The sequence below is a fragment of the Cryptomeria japonica genome, chromosome 3 (assembly GCF_030272615.1).
Source record: "Cryptomeria japonica chromosome 3, Sugi_1.0, whole genome shotgun sequence".
NCBI classification, from domain to species: domain Eukaryota; kingdom Viridiplantae; phylum Streptophyta; class Pinopsida; order Cupressales; family Cupressaceae; genus Cryptomeria; species Cryptomeria japonica.
Window position 1 is genome coordinate 968,500,886 of NC_081407.1, and position 21,223 is coordinate 968,522,108.

At 36.1% G+C, this 21,223-nt stretch overlaps 1 protein-coding gene across 1 annotated transcript in view; it reads left to right on the plus strand.

Annotated features, from left to right (window-relative positions):
* LOC131035563 (mitotic checkpoint protein BUB3.1) overlaps window positions 1-17,314 on the plus strand; it is a 55,139-nt gene extending 37,825 nt beyond the window's left edge. The window contains exons 4-9 of the mRNA XM_057967279.2: window positions 244-510; window positions 14,276-14,351; window positions 14,853-14,933; window positions 15,025-15,103; window positions 16,343-16,443; window positions 16,692-17,314. Of these exons, the coding sequence (XP_057823262.1) occupies window positions 244-510; window positions 14,276-14,351; window positions 14,853-14,933; window positions 15,025-15,103; window positions 16,343-16,443; window positions 16,692-16,776 (689 nt within the window). The 3' untranslated portion in view covers window positions 16,777-17,314. The remainder of the gene's footprint in view (window positions 1-243; window positions 511-14,275; window positions 14,352-14,852; window positions 14,934-15,024; window positions 15,104-16,342; window positions 16,444-16,691) is intronic.
* The last annotated feature ends 3,909 nt before the right edge of the window (window positions 17,315-21,223 follow it).

Here is a 21,223-nt window from a genome sequence, read left to right on the forward strand (position 1 = left end):
ACTGAACCTGCCGAAATATTCACAATGTTATGTTTCTAAGATTCATGCCTTATTTTCATATCTACTTTATTGTTCCTGCCATCACATTTGAATTCTGATTATTCTGATCCCTGTATTCGAGTCATAAGTCTTGAAGTTGTTTGTCTTACTTGAAAATGGAAATATGGACATTACTGCATGCTTCCAAGGATATTATGATATATGCTTCATTATTTACTTTAAATTGTAATATTTATTTTCTAGGTCAAGTAATATCTGGGAGTTGGGACAAATCATTAAAATGCTGGGACCCTAGAGGTGCCAGTGGGCAGGAGAAGACTCTCGTTGGTACATATCCACAACCTGAGCGAGTGTATTCTATGTCCCTAGTTGGTCACCGTTTGGTGGTAGCTACAGCTGGGAGGCACATAAATGTTTATGATCTTCGTAACATGTCACAACCTGAACAACGGAGGGAATCATCTCTGAAATATCAAACCAGATGTGTTCGTTGCTATCCAAATGGAACAGGTATGTTTTTTGTTTTTTTGGAAGAGTTTTGAGGTTTAACCTTGTATGCTTTGTTGTTTTCTAAAGATAAAAATTATATGTTTTTCTTACTTTCAAGGACGTCTCTTTCGAGGGACATGATCTAATTATCGGGGTTGTATGTTGATGATAATGTCGAAGTCAATTTCATCACAGTTAAGTTTGTAAGTCATCTTTGGGCACTGGTTTACAGTAATTGTTGTTATTGAAGCTAGATTATTCAAAAGGAAAGCTTTGAAGCTATGATCTTTTGTATCCTTTATTACAACAATTTCCAGAATATTATGCGTGGCCTATATACTTTTTGACAATATTAAATAGTAATGGCTCAATAAAAAATTTCATAGTTATTTCTGTATAGTGCTTTGTTTGTATGGGACATAAATCATATGGTCTCCTAGCTTGTTATCGGCTTTCTTGTTTCAGTTAGGCAAATAAAAACATTTTCTTAGAAATTATATTACAATATTATATTAAATCTATTGTGATCTGAAGTTAGCTTATATATTCCAATGCTAATTCAACATGCTAAACATATACGATTCTGATATTATTAATTATTCTTGCTATTCTACAGTAACTTTGCTTGAAAAACGTGTTAAGAGTTGTGGTTCTTAAGTGTTGAAATGATTGAGTTGGAATTATTAGCTAACAATAAAGAAGATCAAAATGATAGCAGAAAAAGTCTTTTGGGGAAAACATCAGCAAACAAAAGATTAATATATTTTTTTTTTCAAAATTGGGGTTTATTTGGGAAAAAACTTGGATTTTAGAAAAAGTAGAGATCAAAAAACAAAGGAGAAAAATTTGATGCTTTTTAAATTTAAAGGCATTTTAATACCATAGAGATATGGAGAACAAATAAACTTGAGAGTTTAGCCCATGAATTATGGACTATAAATTTTTGGTCATTCAATGTTCATATTGATGATCACATTGTATTGCATTGCACAACATATATTGCAGAGTGCATAATTAATAACCAGATGCTAATAGTTTTCAAATTTTCAATTACAATCTACTTTGTACAAAGTCAACCCACAAATTGATTACAAAGTTCCAAAAAATTAGATGTAGTTAATGATTTGTGTTGCTAGGAAGAGAGAAAATATGGCTTTTGTGATGTCCCCTTCTAGTTGACATCTATCAGCTGAGTAGATTAGCCTATCATTGACCCTCGTAGGCTGATGAGGTTGGTTAGAGGGTCCTTCAGAGTTTGTTCTTCATCTTCAGAGTAAGCACTCCAGGACTGGCTTTCGTTTGGGGTCTCTAGAGGGTCCTTCGGAGTTTGTCCTTCATCTTCAGAGTAAGCACTCCAGGATTGGCTTTCGTTTGGGGTCTCCAGGACTCCGGTTGAGATACTTTCTATTTTTAGCAGTCCTGTTATTTATAGCTAGTGAGTTGGGCAGGGGTAGAGTATGGTTTGGCAGTTTCCAGTTCTGACGGCAGGCAATTCTGATGGATATTTAGAGAGATATTAATATTTAATTACTTTAATTAAATATTAAATGGCAAACTTTAATGTTTTAATGTTTTAAAAGTCACTTTAAGTTATAACTTAAGTGAGGGTCTATTTCTCATCAGATGGGGCCAACTTTTATATTAAATTGAAAGTGATTTATTTTTGATATTTCAATAGTCAAAAATAAATAATAAAAGTTAAGAATTTCATTTAATGCCAAAAGTGTACCTTTCTTGAAAATCGTGCCAAACCCTAAGAGGAGGAGATAAAAGAAGATTTTTGGTCTTCTTTTCATTATGCTAAGTTTTGATAATTTGATTTGGAGCTCTGAGAGGAGTTTTGGCCAAGGGTTTCAACAGAAGATTCTTCTGCAGTGATTAGAGGTATCGGTACAAGAAAACGTGGGATTCTTGTGCAACAGCATCAGAAGTTGAGAAATATCAGCTGATCTTGCTCTTCCAGTTGGTTTCATTCCGGAGCCAAGTTTGTGCTTGTTAATCAGAGAGGCACCGTCTTTTCTCTAGTATCAGGCTGCAGCAACAAGAGGGAAACAGAGGCATCCATGGGAGATTTCTATTAGTGTCTGTACGGCTGCCTGGGAAGTAGTGCCAAACACCAGAGGGGCTACAATTTTCATATTGGAGGAACCAGAAAAATACAAAAAAAATAGCAAAAGGGACGCCTTGCCTATGTCTCTCCATTGGGCTAACATGCAAGTGTTTCGGGTCAATTGGGAATAAATTATAGCTCGCTGTCATAAAAATCTGTGTATGACCAGCAATAAGGAAATAAGGGTTTTAACAGAATGTCTTGGTATTTATCAGTTCTTCTCTAGCTTTGTTTGTTTATGTATTGAGTATTAATAAATGATGAACAGATGTAATAAGGGTTTGATCAGTATTGTTTAGTTATAAATTGATTTCCAGCAAATACCCATAGTTGTTTTTTTGTGCTTAAGATTGTCAAAATTATATTTGCTGTTACAAATTTGCAAAGAACACACTTGAAATGCAACAGGTTCAGTTAAACGTCAGTTGTCTCAGTTGAGGGCCTTTTAAGGTTCTTACAGCTTTAAAAAAAATCTGTCCTGGAAATGTGTCCCTCCATCCCGTGCCATCCTGTTGACGTGTATTTTGTACACCATCATACACAGAATAAAATACCTAAAGGCATCTTATCCTCTCTTGAATAAAGTCTCTAACTGCTGAAGATTCGCATGAAGGATCAGTTAGGATGACTCCAATGTTCTGGTTAGTAGGGTCTCTACGTGTGGATAAGCTCCAGTGGTATGATGTGATTTGCTGGAATCACAAGGGGACTTACATCTGATGATTGAACTTTCGATCTGCTTTGCTGGAACACAGGCTCTTACTGGCTTAGATTTAAAAAATGGAAAAAGGATGAGGGCGAAGAGAAGATCTAATCCTAATACTAAGAATGTAGGAGCAATGATTTGATTTTTGATGAAACTCTAACTAGGTCTTGTTTTGACATCAATGGACCATCTCCACAAGGCTAGTGCGATCTTCTAAGGGAAGCTTTATAATGTTCAAATCATCACCGTAGGCATAGACACCATCAAGTTGATGCATATCAATGAAGAAGCGACAAATTGAAATTGAGCTTAAGCTGAATGATTCCAGTTGACTACACAAGGCAAGTCTGCAATCAACAAACTGCTAGTAGTATGGATATACGAATTCCACCATTAATCAATCGCATTTCCTCCATTCATCTAATCATCTACCATCTAGGATTGAAGACTCAACAAGAAACCATGCAAATTGCAAGAAACGACACACTTCACCATTACTTCAATGAAAATGGAGTTTGTTTACAATCAATGGCAACAATTTCTTGCCTTGTCCTCCTATTCTACTCTAATTACTATTCTATCAATTTCTAACTACTCTCTATCTACTAACTGCTTTCTATTATTTACCACCCTCTCTCATTATTGCTAATTCCTTTACAAATGAAATGGCAGGGCTTATATAGTGCCCACAATACAATTCGATGGCTTAGATCAATTCGAGATCAATGGCCAAGATTCAACAATGAAAACCCTAATTAGGGTTTGTTACAACCATTACATAACATTTAATGCTTGACCAATGATAAAATTGTATTGCTTGGACACATGTCCTCTCTAGAAAAATCGACCAATGGATAGCCGGGGTAGGTACATCGGAGTTTGTGCCACCTTCCATGAGTTAGGTACATTGAATCTGGACATGCTGAGGTGGACCTCACTGATTGGAGACGTGATGACCAGGATGCCACCTCGTCTGACACTTGGTTGATACTCAATTTGGTAGCGTTGAGAAGTTATCTTTGATTAACTCTTCTAAAATTATTTGCTTCTTCAACGAGCCCTTGTCCTAACTCCATGTGTCCTTGATGTGTAGGATGATGATGTACCTCGCCTTTGAACGCTGGATTGAAAGAGGTCGCCCCTGTCCTGGCTTGATCGTCCCGGCGAAGACCGTCCTTGATCCGGCTTGATTTTCCTTGATGAGATCTCCATTTGATGCCTACACAACATTTCAAAATTAGCAACATGATTTTGCAATGAATAACATAGATTAAATTAATTTTTAGGAAACTTCATAATAAATCTTTGAGTTATCATTTCCTAAAAAAAACGATTGAGCTTATTGAAATTCAAAATTTCAAAAATTCAAAATTTAAGGCTATGACGATCAAAATTCGAAATTAAAACAAGGGATCTTGTCATACCTTACTTGAGAGCTTAACTCTAAAACGCAAAACAAAGGAATTCACCTAGGCAAAAATCGAAATTTGATGGCTTCAACGTGATCTCTCTCCAAATGAACGTCCACTTTAGCAATTCGCCACCTTGGGGAGGAGTCTTCAATGTCTTGAAGATAACAAATTCGCCTTACTTGAAACAAACACGCACTCCTCTTTGATGATAATTTCGCACCTTGTCTTCTCCAAAATCGCATATGAAAGAGGATAAAATGACGATTTGAAAATGAAATAACACCTCCCTTTATAGGCGCTCACCTTCACATTGACCCTAGGGCCGACTTTTATAATATAGCAATTAAAAACAAATTTTAAATAAAAAACAAGGCCGACTCTTGTAAATAATTGAAAATTAAAACCCAAGCGCCCAATTTGATTTTATAATTAATTAATTTTATGCCTTTATAATTAATTTTTTCGATTTTTTAAATAGGCACAATTAATTAATAAATGTTTTGCGCTATTTTTTAAATGCTATTTAGTTGAATTTTTAATTTATCGATTTTTAGCATTTAAAATTAAAAAAAAAAAAAATGTTTGCTAGCGCCAAAATTTGAAGGTGGAAAAGTACAAACCTCATCGCCCTGGTCCCTGGGAGAGGGACAGGAGCGAATTATCACCTTGATCTTGATTCCTCTTACTTTTATGTTCAAAACCTCCATCTTCACGTTGAATTTGCCACTTTCGTTGGGTCCTTCGAGCTTGAGTGTCTTGCTTATGTGAACAAATGCCTTTTATGACCATTATCGCCCTGGTCCCTTGGAGAGGGACAGGAGCGATCCTAGTGTTTTCTCCCTGACCTTTGTAACTTCGAACTTCAATCTTCATTGTAAAGGATAAACAATGCTATTCTTTCATTCCACGCTTGTCCTACTTGACTTCCACAAGGCGTATGGATGTTTGAAGGATCATCGCCCTGGTCCCTTGGTGAGGGACAGGAGCGAACTTCATGCTCTGGCCAACATTTGCTATCTCTCAAGTTTTACTCCTTGTTTATCACCTTGCAAATGATATCCTTGATCTTGCGAACCTTGACTTTGACGTGATCTTGAAGGAAAACGAATGATTTAATGAAAATCGCCCTGGTCCCTGACTGAGGGACAGGAGCGATATAGGTCCCTTGGTTCAATTGATCACCATTTGACGTTTGATTTCTTCGTATACCATCTTCTTAAGACGCCTTAGACCCTGTACAACCTTGTACAACCTTGACTTGGCACGAATTTTGAATGAATTGGCAAATATAGTAAATATCGCCCTGGTCCCTGACTGAGGGACAGAAGCGAACTTCAATGTCCTGGGCTCATGCTTGCTTTCATCAACTTGCCATTGCTTTCATCGTGTAAAATGAAGTCCCTTGATCCCTCTTGGCCATTTGATACTTGATAACCCTTCAAAACTTCAGCCCTCATAGGAATTTCGCTCTGGTCCCTGCCTGAGGGACAGGAGCGATCTGGGACATTTGGTGCAAATCCCTCAATTTGGTGGTCTTTGTAACTTCGTTCTTCATTGAGACGCCTCAATACGTCCTTGCCACCTTCCACCTTGACTTGGAGTGGTTTGAACTTGGAGGAAAGGCAACATAAATAAGATATCGCCCTGGTCCCTGGCTGAGGGACAGGAGCGAATTTGTACTTTCAAGCTCAACTACACTTTGCCACCTTCAAAAAATTATCTTCAATGGTCTTGTTGTGCATCCTTTCATTCACCTTTGGCTTGGAAATCATTCAAACTTGGCAAGAAATTCATCTAAGACAAAAATCGCTCTGGTCCTTCAGTGAGGGACAGGAGCGCCCAGGCCAATATAGGTCTCATTTGGTGTCCTTCAATCTTCAATTTTGTCTTCAACGAATCCGTTACATCGTCCTTGCTTGCCTCAAACTTTAAACTTGCTTGCTTTTTGCCCAAAACATGCCTCATGAGGAATTTCGCTCTGGTCCCTAGGAGAGGGATGGGAGCTATCACTGAATTTCGCCCTGGTCCCTGACTGAGGGACAGGAGCGATTTTGCTTCAAAGTCATGTTTTCCTCATGTTTGCGTTTTCAACTTATATTCAACTGGTGAAGTGTACTTCCTTTGATCTCCTCAAATCATCAAATCGTTTAAATCCTGCAAGGACAAGACAATGTTGGATTTTAAGCTTCGGTCCTTCACTGAGGGACAGGAGCGAAATTTGCTCTCTAGGCCAAATCGTTACAATTTTCATCAAAAAAAGTCTTGGCTAAGGAAGAGATCATCTTACTTCATGCTATGAATAAAAGTTAATGTCCAAAAAAGGTCTAAAATTGTGCATATAAAGAAAATCGCTCTGGTCCTTCAGTGAGGGACAGGAGCGAATTTGACCTTCTAGGCAAAAACTTCATCATTTCATTGTTTTTGATCAAGTCTGGATGCTCTATCATGCTCATTTCGTCCTTCATCATGCCTTTGATGTCTCAATTTGTCCAAACAAGGTCAGGAATGACTCCACTAAGCCTTTTCGCTCTGGACCCTTGGTGAGGGACAGGAGCGATTCGCCTTGGACCCTTGGAGAGGGACATGAGCGCTTTTTGCTCTGGACCCTCAGTGAAGGTCAGGAGCGAAATTTGACTTTTCGAACTCTCTATCAGGACAATTTTAATGGAATATAACATTTAAGTATAAGTGGAAACATAGAAGGAAATGTCACTTATACTTTAACTTATATTCCATATATACCTTCAGGATGTTTGAGCGTGGTTTCAGACCTCCAGGAGTTATATTGCAAAATCTAATTTTTGGAGGTTTTTCAGTTTCCAGACTTAGTCAAATTCAGGATCAGGACATTCCAGACTTAGCCAAATTTCAGGATCAGGGCATCACACAAGCCGGACTTGCTACCTTATTGATCTCCCCGACAGCACTCAAAATGCAAAGGCTAACTAACAAAACCCTAAAAAACCTAAAGAACAAACCCTAAAAAGCAAAAAAAAGCAAGGGTCCCCATTTGCAATGGGGCGATGTGTGAAAACGTCACAACACATCCCCATCCCAGAAACTTGGGAGAACATAGGCTAAAACTTAAAACCATGACATTATAAATTTATAAGCAAGAAACATGCAGAGAAAGTAAACTGAGGACAGCAAATTGAAACTGGATTTTTTCCCATCAATAAGAAATCACGAACAACTAAAAATCACGAAAACTTTTAATCAGGGGGATTCTTAATTTCTAAAAGAAACTAAGGTTGGTTGGTTACGAGTTTACAACACGATCTAATTCAGTCTGCCCATTTTACTCTGTCATCTACCAACAAGGAGTCAGTGGGATTGCTTGGCATAACTTTGAAACAATAATACAAGTCATTGAAGGAGTTGCCTTTACATTTTTGTGGACGGAAGCATTCATATGTTCCGGCTTCTAGACTTTACATTTGAGCTTCCTTTCCTGAGCACTTTGGAGCCATTGTGTAGCATTCTATGCTGTCTGTTACACTTCTTTAAACTTATCAATATGCTTTTTGGCTTTATACTTTGCAATTTGAGCAACAGCAAACTGGTCTTTGAGATGAACACATGATTGTGATCCTTGGGTTCTATAGCAGGCCTTAAATTTTCCATTTTATGCTTTGAAATGAATGAAATTATGCTCTGCATATGCAAAAAATTTAGTCCTAGATCAATTCACATTTATTTTGTCATGGTTTTGCCAAATCTTGATCAAACTACAAATTATGTGACAAGAAGAGCAAAAGCTTTAAATGCCTTAGTGAATCTTGTAAACTTACCTGAAGTTACGAGGTTTTTCTGAAATCTGATTTACTTTGGTAGTTTATCATAGTACTGTAAGTAATATAGATATTTTATCGATTAGTCATCTCTGAGATTGCGTTTGATGCAAGAAGTCATATCAATCTGATAAATCAATGCAATGTATATAAATAATCTGGAACTGTATGCCTTTATAAGATCATGTTTTTGTGAAACCCACAAGTGATATCAATTTCTTGGACTATTGAGTGCATCAAAAGGAAATCAAGTAAGATCACTCACCAAGGATAAGTAATTTCATTCTGATGTGATAATTTTATTATAAAAATTGGATTTATTTGTTGGCTTCACAACCCTTGTGAGTTAAATGGTAATCAGAATAACCAAAGTTTGAGATAAATATCTGGATGCAATAGGTTTTTTTTTTAACTGGAATATTAATCAATTTAAATCTGGATTTCATAAAGAAACAAATTAAATCCCGAGGCAACACAAATGAGCCAGGCACCACCTTATCACAGCATTGGAGCCATTGGGAATAAAAACTTGAAAAAGTGTATAATAACCTGTGATAAAAATCTGAATTGGACAACACAATTAAACTCAACATACACAGCATTGTGAATCCATAGTGAATGCAGCTGCTCTAGACTTTATTTAAATTTTATACCCGATACTTAACTACAGGAAGAAAAATAAATAGAAGAATTAACCATGAAAACAGAACCAGTAAAGACGTATACGATTAAAACAACCCAGAAGGCAATCATAAAACCAAGAAAGGATTTTGGGGACCCTAGGCATTTGATGCTAGGGCATGTTGAATCACAACAGATCTGTCACATGGAAAATTCACTTTCCATATCTTTCATCTTTGTCACAATAAGAATATTTGTCTTGTGGTTTATGTAGATAAGATATCTCAAAGTAAATCTTGAAGTATTTACGGGTAGAATCCTTGTTGGGATCACTTTAGGAAAGTGTAGCATTGAGGAAGCGAGTGCTTGTGTGAGTTTTGTTAAAGTTAGAACCAGAAACATAAGACAGAAATCTGAAACAAGAAAATTTTACAAGAATAAGATACACAAGAATTTTATCTTGGGAAAACCCTACACCTGAGGGTGAAAAACCCAGCTGCACCAAAAATCAAACTTTATTGAAGTCACAAACTTGAATACAAAAGCTCTCAAACTGAACGATCTCGACACAATTGTTAACCCTTAACAATCAGAAGATGAAGCCGATAACATCTGAAACTTAAGGCTTCTACAATACGGCCAGCACGAAGCTTTCTGAGGCATATAATAATCATCCCTCAATCATACACGAGAAGACATAGAAGATATATACGCTGAAGAAGATACAGAGATGCTACAGAAAATACTGTCGAAAAAAACTCCACCCCTGAATGATCACTCATACAAATATATAATAGTCTCTCTTTAAGGACTTTTCCATACACCAATACAAACAGCAACACGCCTTTTTAAAGGCAAGGCTTGAAACATCTCTAAGATGGAGGAAGATGAAGGACCAACACTTCATACATGCAAAACCCAAAGCAGCAGTTACATTGAATGCCATTACATATTCTGCCACCAACAGGAGTCGAATACACCATCACATTGAATGCCGTTACATTGAATGCTGTTACATTGAATGTCTTTACATACTCCACCACTGACAGGAAAGCAACAGCAAGGAGATTTTACATCATCGCAGGTATAATGATATCTCCTGCAGCTATTAACATTAGCAAGTTGCATTGACAAGTGGCATGAGAAGTATGTGAGATGGTGTTAGGGGTTGAAACATAGGTGTTAAGGATAGGAAAAGTGGATCGAGAGTTGTAATAAGGGATGGGTAATGGGCCTTGGTAGTAAAGAAGTGTGTAGATCCAGTTTCATGTGTCAAGGCAATGACAAACATCAAAAGAGATGTAGGAAAAAGGCATTAAATAATGCATGGCAGGGATGGGGGGGTGAGGGAGCAACATGATGTAATGACGGTGATGTAGGTCAATGGGTCATGTTGACGTGTTTTTTATGACCGCGTCTAACACATAATAAAGTCACCAACGGTCACCTTATCCTCTCTTGATCAAGATTAGTCCGTATGTTAGGATTACTTAAAGTTCAAACGGCTAATTCCCAAGGTTCCTTCAGTGCGTGGATGTGACTCAGTTGTTTGATGGGTTTGCTGATAACCCAAGGGGCCTTACGTATGTTGAAGAAACTTATGCAAGCTCAAGGATTTTTGTACGGATGATTTGCAATGAAGGCTCTAGTTTTGGATCTTTTGGATTTTGAATTATGCGGAAAGTAAATAGGAATAGGGCAGAGGAAAACTATACTAAAAGTAATCTAATCCTGTGAACAAGGAGACGGGATAACTTGTGCAAAATCCAACCACGCTTCTCTTTGCTAGCAACACACAACTACACGAAGGCGGTGCAATCTTCAGAGGGTGTGTTAAAGATTTTCAAATCATCAAGAGAAACCATCAAATCGAACAATCTCTTCTGATAATCGAAGTTAAACATACACGTATAACAGAGGCTCAGGCTAACTTTGTACGGTATGCAACAATCAGCTGCACACCAAAAGTATGAGCACGAATTTTGCAACAAGCAATCCTATCAAATCCAGTTCGTCTAACAGCATGAAAGCAAATCTAATCTATGAAGAGAATGAGACCATGCGAGCTCCAAAACAACACAAAAACACACCAACAATTGAACAATGTATTAAGTGTTTGCTCCAAAAACTCTTAGCAACAATCTCTGACGATAGTCTCTCCTTGGCATCTTCATTTTGGCGCCCCAGTCCAGACTTGGGCGCATTTTCACCAAGTCCATGGATTCATGGATTTTCCACCTCTCTTGGGATCTTCGATTCAACACCTGACTCCAGACTTGGGCGCATTTTCACCATGTCTATGGATTCATGGATTTTCCACCTCTCATTGGCATCTTCATTTTGGTGCCCCAGTCCAGACTTGGGCGCATTTTCACCATGTCCATGGATTCATGGATTTTCCACCTCTCCTTGGCATCTTCAATTCAACGCCTGACTCCAGACTTGGGCGCATTTTCACCATGTCCATGGATTCATGGATTTTCCACCTCTCCTTGGCATCTTCATTTTGGTGCCCCAGTCCAGACTTGGGCGCATTTTCACCATGTCCATGGATTCATGGATTTTTCCTCCTCTCCTTGGCATCTTCATTTTGGCGCCCCAGTCCAGACTTGGGCACATTTCCACCATGTCCATGGATTCATGGATTTTCCACCTCTCCTTGGGATCTTCAATTCAGCGCCCCAGTCCAGACTTGGGCGCATTTTCACCATGTCCATGGATTCATGGATTTTTCCTCCATTTAATCTTGCAGACTTAGAATATTTTGACCTCCTGTGATTTTGAAGTGTTTTCCTGAGCTTTCCCTTTTAGGCATGGATTTCCAGCACTTGACCCATTTTTGGCTATTTTTGTCTGTTGTCTGACTTTCTGGAATTAGAAATGTCTGCGAACGCCTGATCCTTGTCGCCTTGTCTGACTGACCCTGCCAGTACTGACTTTCCAAAAATAGAAACTTTCTAGGTGTCAACGTTAGATCCCTAGACAAGGTGCAGTAATGACTTACTATAAATAGAAACTTACTAAAAATAGAAATTACTAAAAATAGTAAGTTTGATTTTTGGCAAAATGGCGACATTCCGGGACTCAGAAAAAATCCCTAAAAAATAGGGACTTTCTAAAAATAGAAAGTTGCTCCGTTTGGGCTCAAATTTTACTGGGAGGTCCCTTGAAGGGTCTTGATTCCAGTCGTATGCTTAGTTTTCCCGAAACCCTAACAGGAACCCCTAAAATCTAGGACAAAAGGAAAAACCCTAGAAAAAGGACAAATAGGCCCTAGACTTCATAGAATTCGCTCGACAGAGAAGCAGATTAATTCTAACTGACCCCCGAACATCCGCAACGCAGAGAGATTGAAGAGACTGCTACCAACACACAAAAACCAAGACCAAACGACCAAAAGGGCCTAAAAGCTAGGGGGGTCCCTATCTGGGATGGGGTGATGTGTGATTAGGTCACAACAGGTCACCTTGCTGAAAAAGAATGGTAAGTATGTGAAGAATAACTTCAATAAAGTGACTAGTGAGGAAAAGAAAATGTTAGTGAAGAAAGGGATGATTTAATCAAATCAAGTTTTTGAGAGTTTTGATGTCAGACATGGTGATATTGTAGACTGAATTTTTTTTTGCAAGGCCACAAGACAAGGGCATTGTCTGGAAGTTGGTGTACACTATAAAAGTTGTGATAATCTATACCTTGTGAGTTGGTGATAGCTACATTTGTTATCTGATTAGCAACTCTCTTTCAGATGTGTAGTTGGTGTGGAATTTAGTTTCTTGGAGGTTGCAAAGTATATCGTGTGTTTGTTTAACTATATTTTCTAGTTGGATTCCTCTTTTTTTTTGGTTATGAACGGGACTCAGAATTTTGCTAATAACTAAATTTGAGACTCCCTCATTTCCACTCTCATTTGTCTATATGGGATGGGTTCCAGTTACAAATTGCCTGTTTGATAATGTTCTGTATAGGATGGGTTTGTCTTGGTACGAACATTCATGAATTAGCATGGTATGAACCTGGCAGGTTTAACTGGTCTTCAGCTGTATTGTCCTACTTACTGAAGCCATGCACGGTTCTGCAACTCAGGTTTGCTGAAACCTTTATTTTGAGCATCTCAATTATTTCATTAATCATACAAACTTAGAAGTTTTAGTTAGATGCATTATTTGAATTGCATTCCATCTTAGTTCATGCTCTAATTCAGATTGTCTACTGCTACATTTCTGACTTCATATTTGACATGATATTCTTAAACTTTGTTACCAGGTTTTCCAGGAACCCTGGACAAGCCTTGACTGGTCCAGTTTGTTTTCTGAACCTTGTTTGGATTTGGTCTGCATTTGGCCCTAGATTTGCTATGTCTCAGATATAACCAGACTGAATGGCCAAACATGGGCCTCAGCCTAGGCGAACTTGAGGAGAACCTGCATGATTCCAAAAAAATGCATTTGTGAAAATAAAAAATACAAAAATATCTAACCCCAAAAGCGTATCTTTTGAAGGATTTAGAGTTCCGTTAAACTTGTAAAATTATGAAAAATGATGTGCCATGAAGGTCCCTTGTGGCCTTAATTTGGGCGTTGTGGTTGAGCTGACTCAATATGGGATTCTGCTTCTCAACCTTACATGGGGCTGCTGTGCCTAGACCTCTGCTCTGGTTTAAAAAAGCAAAAAATAAAATATGTGTTGGGCTGCACCAAATGGAAAAGTAGCGTATTTAACACAAGTTTTTTCTGATTAAATCCTGAGTAATTGAATTCCATTTACACTTTTGGCTTGTCAAATCAATCCCAATTCTAAGTAATGCTACTATGATATAAACCATTTTGATTTATCTGAAACATTTATGGCTCGACAATTGACATTCAACTAATAGCTCTCTTTATCTGAAACATTTATGGCTCGACAATTGCCATTCAACTAATAACTCTCTCTCGCTCTCTCTCTCTCTCTCTCTCCCCTTTGTTTTAGTCTTTGTACAGAGATGCATTTGCTTCTCATTGAATTTTTATATTGGCTGGAATGGTCGTTGTTTCTCAAATAATAATGCCAACTGTTAATTTTGGGGGGTTATATGTTTTTTGGGACTTGAATGTATCTTTGTTTTTGGGAGGAAATCAGAACACTGAGCTGGAGTGCTATGGTACAGGTTTTGCGCTTAGTTCTGTGGAAGGTCGTGTAGCCATGGAATTTTTTGATTTGTCTGATGCTGGTCAAGCTAAAAAGTAGGTATTTTTCCTATTCAATTTGTTTTTTGCAAAGAACTCACACTTTATACTCTTGGAATTATTTTTTGTGGGGCTTTGTCTAGTGTTGTCAATGAAGCTTCTTATCTACATCATTTTTATGAGAAACCATGTAATGGTTGAACGATCAGTTGTGCAAAACATAAAATTGCAATATCACAACTTCAAGCTAGCAAATATTTTCTTGGGATTATCTTTCAAAATTATGTCTAGGGTTTGCATTGGAACTGCCAAGGATAGAAGGATTTCTATCTACTAAGGGAAGATTTCACTTGACAATGCATGTTGGAATAATGGTCTGTCTCATAAGAAATATTTATTGAGAAAAACGTATTGCTTAGATAATCAATTGTACTAATTTCTAACTGCATAGTCATGATTATAGAAAAGTTTACATAACTTTTTTTATGATAAGATCAGAAACTGTTTCAAAGGTTTACTTTATAACTTACTGACAAGAAAATGGTTTTGCAATGTTAGATATGCTTTTAAATGTCACCGCAAGGTAGAGGCTGGCAAAGATACTGTATTCCCAGTGAATGCAATTGCTTTCCATCCAATGTAAGGTTCTTAGTGCTTGAAACTTGTTTATGTTTGCTTTTTATTTATATTTTATTTTCTTAGTAATGTTAGTCGTGGAATGCTTTTACAGATATGGGACTTTTGCAACTGGAGGATGTGATGGTTATGTAAATGTATGGGATGGAAACAACAAGAAGCGATTATACCAGGTATTTCCATTCTTTCCTGCGTGGGCAGTAAAAATAAATTTGTTCTCCAAACCATACACATTTATATCCATGTAACCTGAATATTCTATCTGGTCAGTGTGTTTGCAAGCCAAATAAACAAACTAAAAGAACAAATGCATTTGGTATTTATTTTCTATTGTAATATTTTTATCTGCATTTGGATTTTAGATAGGACTGCAAGTCATAGTTCCAAAGATCTTGAAAGTTTCTGTAAGAATAGCACTGGAAGTTACTACTACAGGGTAGATTAGTCACTTTATTTATCACTTTTTGACAAGAAATCAGGTTTATCCTGTTAATTTTAGTCAGCATTTAAATTTCAGGTTTTAGTAATGGGGTCCTTGTCTGTTTGGGATAACACTGCTGGTGTCTGCATTGCTTAGTCATGATCTAGTTCATCTGCAATTCTGGTGATATTTCATGTTATTGTTTTTTGCAAACATAAAGTTCAGGGATGATTATTTATATTTGCTTCTTATCATTGTAGCAGTAGTCTTTTCCAAGCATGCAAATTGCCAGTATCTTTTCATGTTGAACATTCAGGTTAATAATACGTTGCTAGTTACTACCGACCAATACTGACTTTCTGAAGTTGTTTATATTCTAGAATAGATTGAAGGAAAATTAGAATACTTTAAAGGAAAAATGCAGTTCGTTCAAACACAGCATTGTAATGGGTACAGCTAGCTGTATCCTGAGTTATTCCATTTCTACTTCTTTATACTGCGGCAGGGACCCTTTCTTGGAACTGTGTATATTTATGCATTTCATGGATTACATTCTTGAATGGCATTTGCATTGGGAATACACAAAGGCATATAGTTATAGCTTTCAAGGATTGACTTCCATGTTTTTATATGGATAGAGAATGAATGAAGGTATCTAAACCGTTTGATGAAAGATGAGAAACAGGAATCCTTAAGATCTTGTGGTTGCTCTAGGTTGTTGCTCACTACATTACTCTCCATTTTAGTTGGATTGCTGATTGTGTATTTTATACATTATTCTGTTGCAGTATTTTTTTTTTCTCAATTTAGAGTTCTCTTTATATTGGGATTGTTGCAATACTTACAACTTGAAAGGTGAGCTTGCTAGATAAAGTTTATCATGTTTAGCTGAAATGTAACATTTGGAATTGTATTTGGACTGACCCTATGTATCCAATAAAAGGAATCTTTTAAATGCTTACATGTTTTGTGTTTTGATTGCTTTGGTCAGTATTCAAAATATCCGTCGAGCATTGCAGCATTGTCATTTAGTAGAGATGGTCTCTTGCTGGCTGTGGCATCAAGCTATACTTTTGAGGATGGCGAGAAACCGTAATTTCTGAATCTTTCATTTCTTGAAATTATGAATCATAGAACTGTTTGTCACATAAGAGCACAGAATTTTTAAAAAATACTTAGTCTGATATGCTGCTAGTTTTGTGTGTTTTTTTCCTTCATTTGTTGTTTTTTAACCCTTTGAGACACTGGAGATGATTTTGTATGATTTTGCACGAACTGGATCAGGTAAGGTATTTTATGGTTTTTCAAAGAACGCTCACTCCATGATTTCCGTTTTACAGACATGAATCAGATGCTATTTTTGTTCGTGGTGTCAATGAAGCAGAGGTGAAACCAAAGCCCAAAGTATATGCTACTCCTCCATGAGACCTACATGATATGATTTATGAGCAGTTTGCTTTCCTAGGATTGGAATTCTTCAAATTAGTCAAGGTGTAGTTGCTACAGTTGTTTTCCAATGATTTAAAGAGAAAATTTATTTGTTTTAGAGCAGTTTCCTGACCCCATGCTAAATACCTTAAGCATGACCATAGCAGTCTGATGCACAACTGAAGCTCTCACAACTTTTTATTCTAGTGTGAAGCATTAGATTCTTTATTTGTATTAAATTGGTGAAGATTTAGTATTCTTCATTACAGTTTTATCATGCCAAATTGCCAAAATTGCTTGTGGAGCAAGCAATAAACAATACCTTCTAGATCACCTGGACGTAGACAAAGAAAAAAACATGATAATTCACCAATCAAAGTTATGGAAGATCATTCTACACACTGCAGCTTAGCTTTTTTAATGAGCACATGAATTGATTATATTGTAGCAGAACCATAATGCACAAGATGCACTGGTTAATTATATATAAATTGAGCCTTGTGCTCAGTAGCTAGAATCTCTTAGCATTTCTCTATATCACTACTCAATGTTTTCTATTTTGTATTTAGACTTGGCATTTTTCTTATGTAATAGCTTTTAAGTTTGAATGCAACTGTGTATATTTTGAAGCGCTTAATAGAGTGATTTGTAGCATGTGAGTTCTTTAAATAATATCATGTAAGGACGTTTAATCTAATTGTGTTATTGAATTTCCTATCCCTTGCATTTTGTTTTGGGAATGTTTGAAAGGTCACAAGATCCTTGTGTATCACAACATTTTGGTTTTCTTTTGATGTAGATTTCTTTCTTCTTTCCACTTGAATATGCACCTAAGATTTCTCATTATCATGGTCTAACTATAGGTGTAAATGAACATATAATTGGAAGTGAACAATGTTTAGCACATATGGTGGGATCAATTTGGAAAGAACTGAAAGAAAAATGCAAAGGTTACCCAATAAAGGAACTTCATACCAAGATTCTGTGAAGTCTTGAGAATATGCTCCACTGGAGCTATAGATTCAGTAAGTCACTTGATGAATCCATTTCAATTCCCTTGTTAGCTAGAACCGGTCATTTATGAGAAGGATCTCAATAAGATACACTGGAAAACAACAAAAGTGAGGACATAATTCAAATTGTACAACTGCCAGGAATAAGGAGATAACCAAGATCTGCTAGAAGTGAAGTGTTAACACCTAAACTTCCTTGTATGTCTCTTGCAGGACAATTTCCTCCATTGCTTGATTTCACTCATCTTAGAAACGTAATGGTCGCTCAAATAATTGATCCATTTGCTATCTAGGACTAGTAATCTACTAAATTTACTATATTGGAATGATATTCCTATATCTCCTTTAGAGACCTTACAATCTTTTTGTTGAAGATATGTTTACCAATCACATCGATTACATACAAGATGTAGCCGACATGTGTATTAGACAACATTGTGCCCTTATGATACTTCTTGTATCTTTCAAAGGAAAGGCATTATATCAATTTAGAATCCTAGCAGCTATATCAATCTCTACTTAAGGTGAGCTTGGTCATTTGCTTAATATAGAGTGCAAAGAAAAGGGAGATAATTTATTATTGGTGGATTAGCTCATGACAATAATGAGAACTCACATGGAGTCTTTTGTAGACTTCAATATTGGATTTAAGAAGACAGGATAATATTGATAGAAGTTCATCTTCTATAAACATAAAATTTCTCTTTTTTTTCGAACATTTCAACCCAAAAAAGTCCATCATGATTCAGTCAATGGGTGCTATAATCTTACCAAATGATTATGATATTGCAATGGAAGTCGATAATAACCTTATTCAGGTTGGTAAGCTTGTTCCTATACTTGTAGTGTCTCTTTTCTAAGAAATATGTAATCTTTGCACAAACATATACTTTGGCTTCGATTGCTTACCTTGCTATGCATTTGACTTCAAATCCCCTTCAACCTACTCATGTGGTGGCTGTTTGATGTTTGGCTGCTATACCTTGACATTCGAATGTACCTATTGTGCGCATAGATTGGCCATTTGTTTAGGAATTCCCTCACCCCCCATCTTGTTTGTTTTGAGGAGTTGGATGATAATATTTCATGGAGTGTTGTACAAAGGCAGAAGAATGTTCTTCTCAAACTTGTCTCTCAATCTCATACTAGAGTGGAGGGTGTGAGATTGAATGGGATTGGGTCTATCATTGTTTAGGTTGGACCTCGAGGTGTGTTATTGTTTTTTAACTTTTTGGTGGTTGTGTTTCGTAGAGGAGCTGTAGTTGCTTCACTCTATTCGATTTTGATGGGTTGTTTGGTTTGCCCCATATTTCATGGTACTTGTTTTGTTTGCTTGCTGGTTAATTTATTGTACAGGAGTTTGACCCCTTTCAAAATCCATATTTAATTTTAAAGCATATATTTTGACTCCATCTACCAGTCCACCACCAAGTTCACCTTAGAAATAGAAACAAAGAGGAAGTTTTAATGAGATAAGTGTTAGAAATGGAAATAACAAAATCAGTTGAATGAGCAATAATCTTGCACAAATAATCTAAAGATTTATTATGGAAAGGATTTGATAATATCAAGGTTTAGGCCTTTGATTATAAAGCAATGGAATTTAGCATCATTTTATACGTTGCATATTGTAAGTGTACAATTTCAAAAGCCTCCAACAAAAATAATAATTGAAAGCTAAATATTTTGGTTATTTTGGTTATTTAAGGACCTTGAAAGCAAATAGAATATGATGAAAATCAAAGATCAGTTGAATGTTCTTGAGAGGAATGTTAATGAGGTATGAAGTTTAGTAACAAGAATCTTGCACCAATGAGGTTCATTACGAAAAGGGTTTGATGATTGAGGTCAAGGCCCCATGTTACAAAGCAAATATTCTGATAGTTTTTAGAGTACTTTATGAGAGTTTTGTTTATTAGAGAATGTTATTGAGCAATTTCTTGGGAGATATGAAAACAAACTATGTTAAAGAGATTTATTAGGAAGGAAAAGGAAATTTAAGGAAAAAAATTGAACTATGGAGCTTTGGAGAGTAAGTACAAAAGTAGGAAATGCATCCAAAGAAAAGGCGGCGGTCATGGCACCGATAGATGAGAAAGTGCAGGCCCCAATCGTAGTTACTAAAAGGGATCATCCTAGTTAAAAAAATTAGTGGAGGCTAGTCATTCAAATCTTGGGATCTGTAAGGTTTTTTCTAGGTACCTCCTAATTACTCTGCTGCTACTAGTTTTGATTCGTAATTACTGGACTTGTGAAATAATTGTAAAATTTGATGATTAATAAGTAGAATATGGAAATCCCTAAAAATGCATTATAATGTTGGTAACCAACAATAATGTAACGAAGCATGTAACTTGTAATATTTTAACATGATACTAGAGAGGGTGTGCTCCTATGCAATGTTTGAAAGAAGATTGTTTAATCTTCCTAAGGCTTGGATATTGTCTTCGATTATATAAACTGTTTTCTTTCTCATAAGTGCTATAATGTCTTGAAAACTAACAAGTATTCATAAGGTCACCACGACGAGTTTTTTTTAAAATGATATTTATTTTCTAAAACAATGAGAAACACAAAATGACATTGAAAAGAAAATCTATGCCAACAAATACTAATCTATTAACTACATGGTTAAAAAAAAAAGTTTATCAGGCTAGGGAGAAAGAAGTTTGTTTATCAAAGAATTACAAGTTAATCTTGTTACATATAATGATTCATTGATCACATCAAAATGAAATGAAACATGCATTAACCAAAATATCACAATGAAATGTTAGTTTAGTGTAAAAATGAATTTAGTTTTCATCTTAAAATAAACAATAATCAAGTTTACTAAAAGACCACTAATTTAGGTACATTAGATCTTCCTTATTTAAATTATAAATGAAATATTTAAGCAATCATAATTGCACATAATACCATATCAATAGAGAAACAAGTGATCAAAGGTTGGATCGAACTCACAAGAATTCCTTCACAAAAATGCGTTAATTCAAAGTTATATATATGTATATGTTTTGATTCCAAGATACAAGGTGCTTAAAATAAATTGTTTGCATTTTTTTCTAAAAACTAGTTGTTTGTTTCAACTAGTTAGAATTAGTAGTAGTTGATTATCATGTGGTTTTTTGTTCTTTAATTTGCATGCCATCTCATTGTTATAATCTAATTACATATAATCTCAACAAAGTGCATATGTTGATTTCTTTAATTTGTATGCTTGTGAGTTCCCGCTTTACTTAAGTATCACAATCTTTAATAGTCAATAGTAATTTTACATTTTATTTCTACTTATTGACCAAACTTTACCTTTGACCTGTCAAGTGAATGTGATTTAAGAGTGATGTGAATTTCTTTTGAGTAATCCTCATGTATCAAAGATTACTTTATTATTCTTAGATAAACTTATGGAACCATGCATTTTGGTCTTG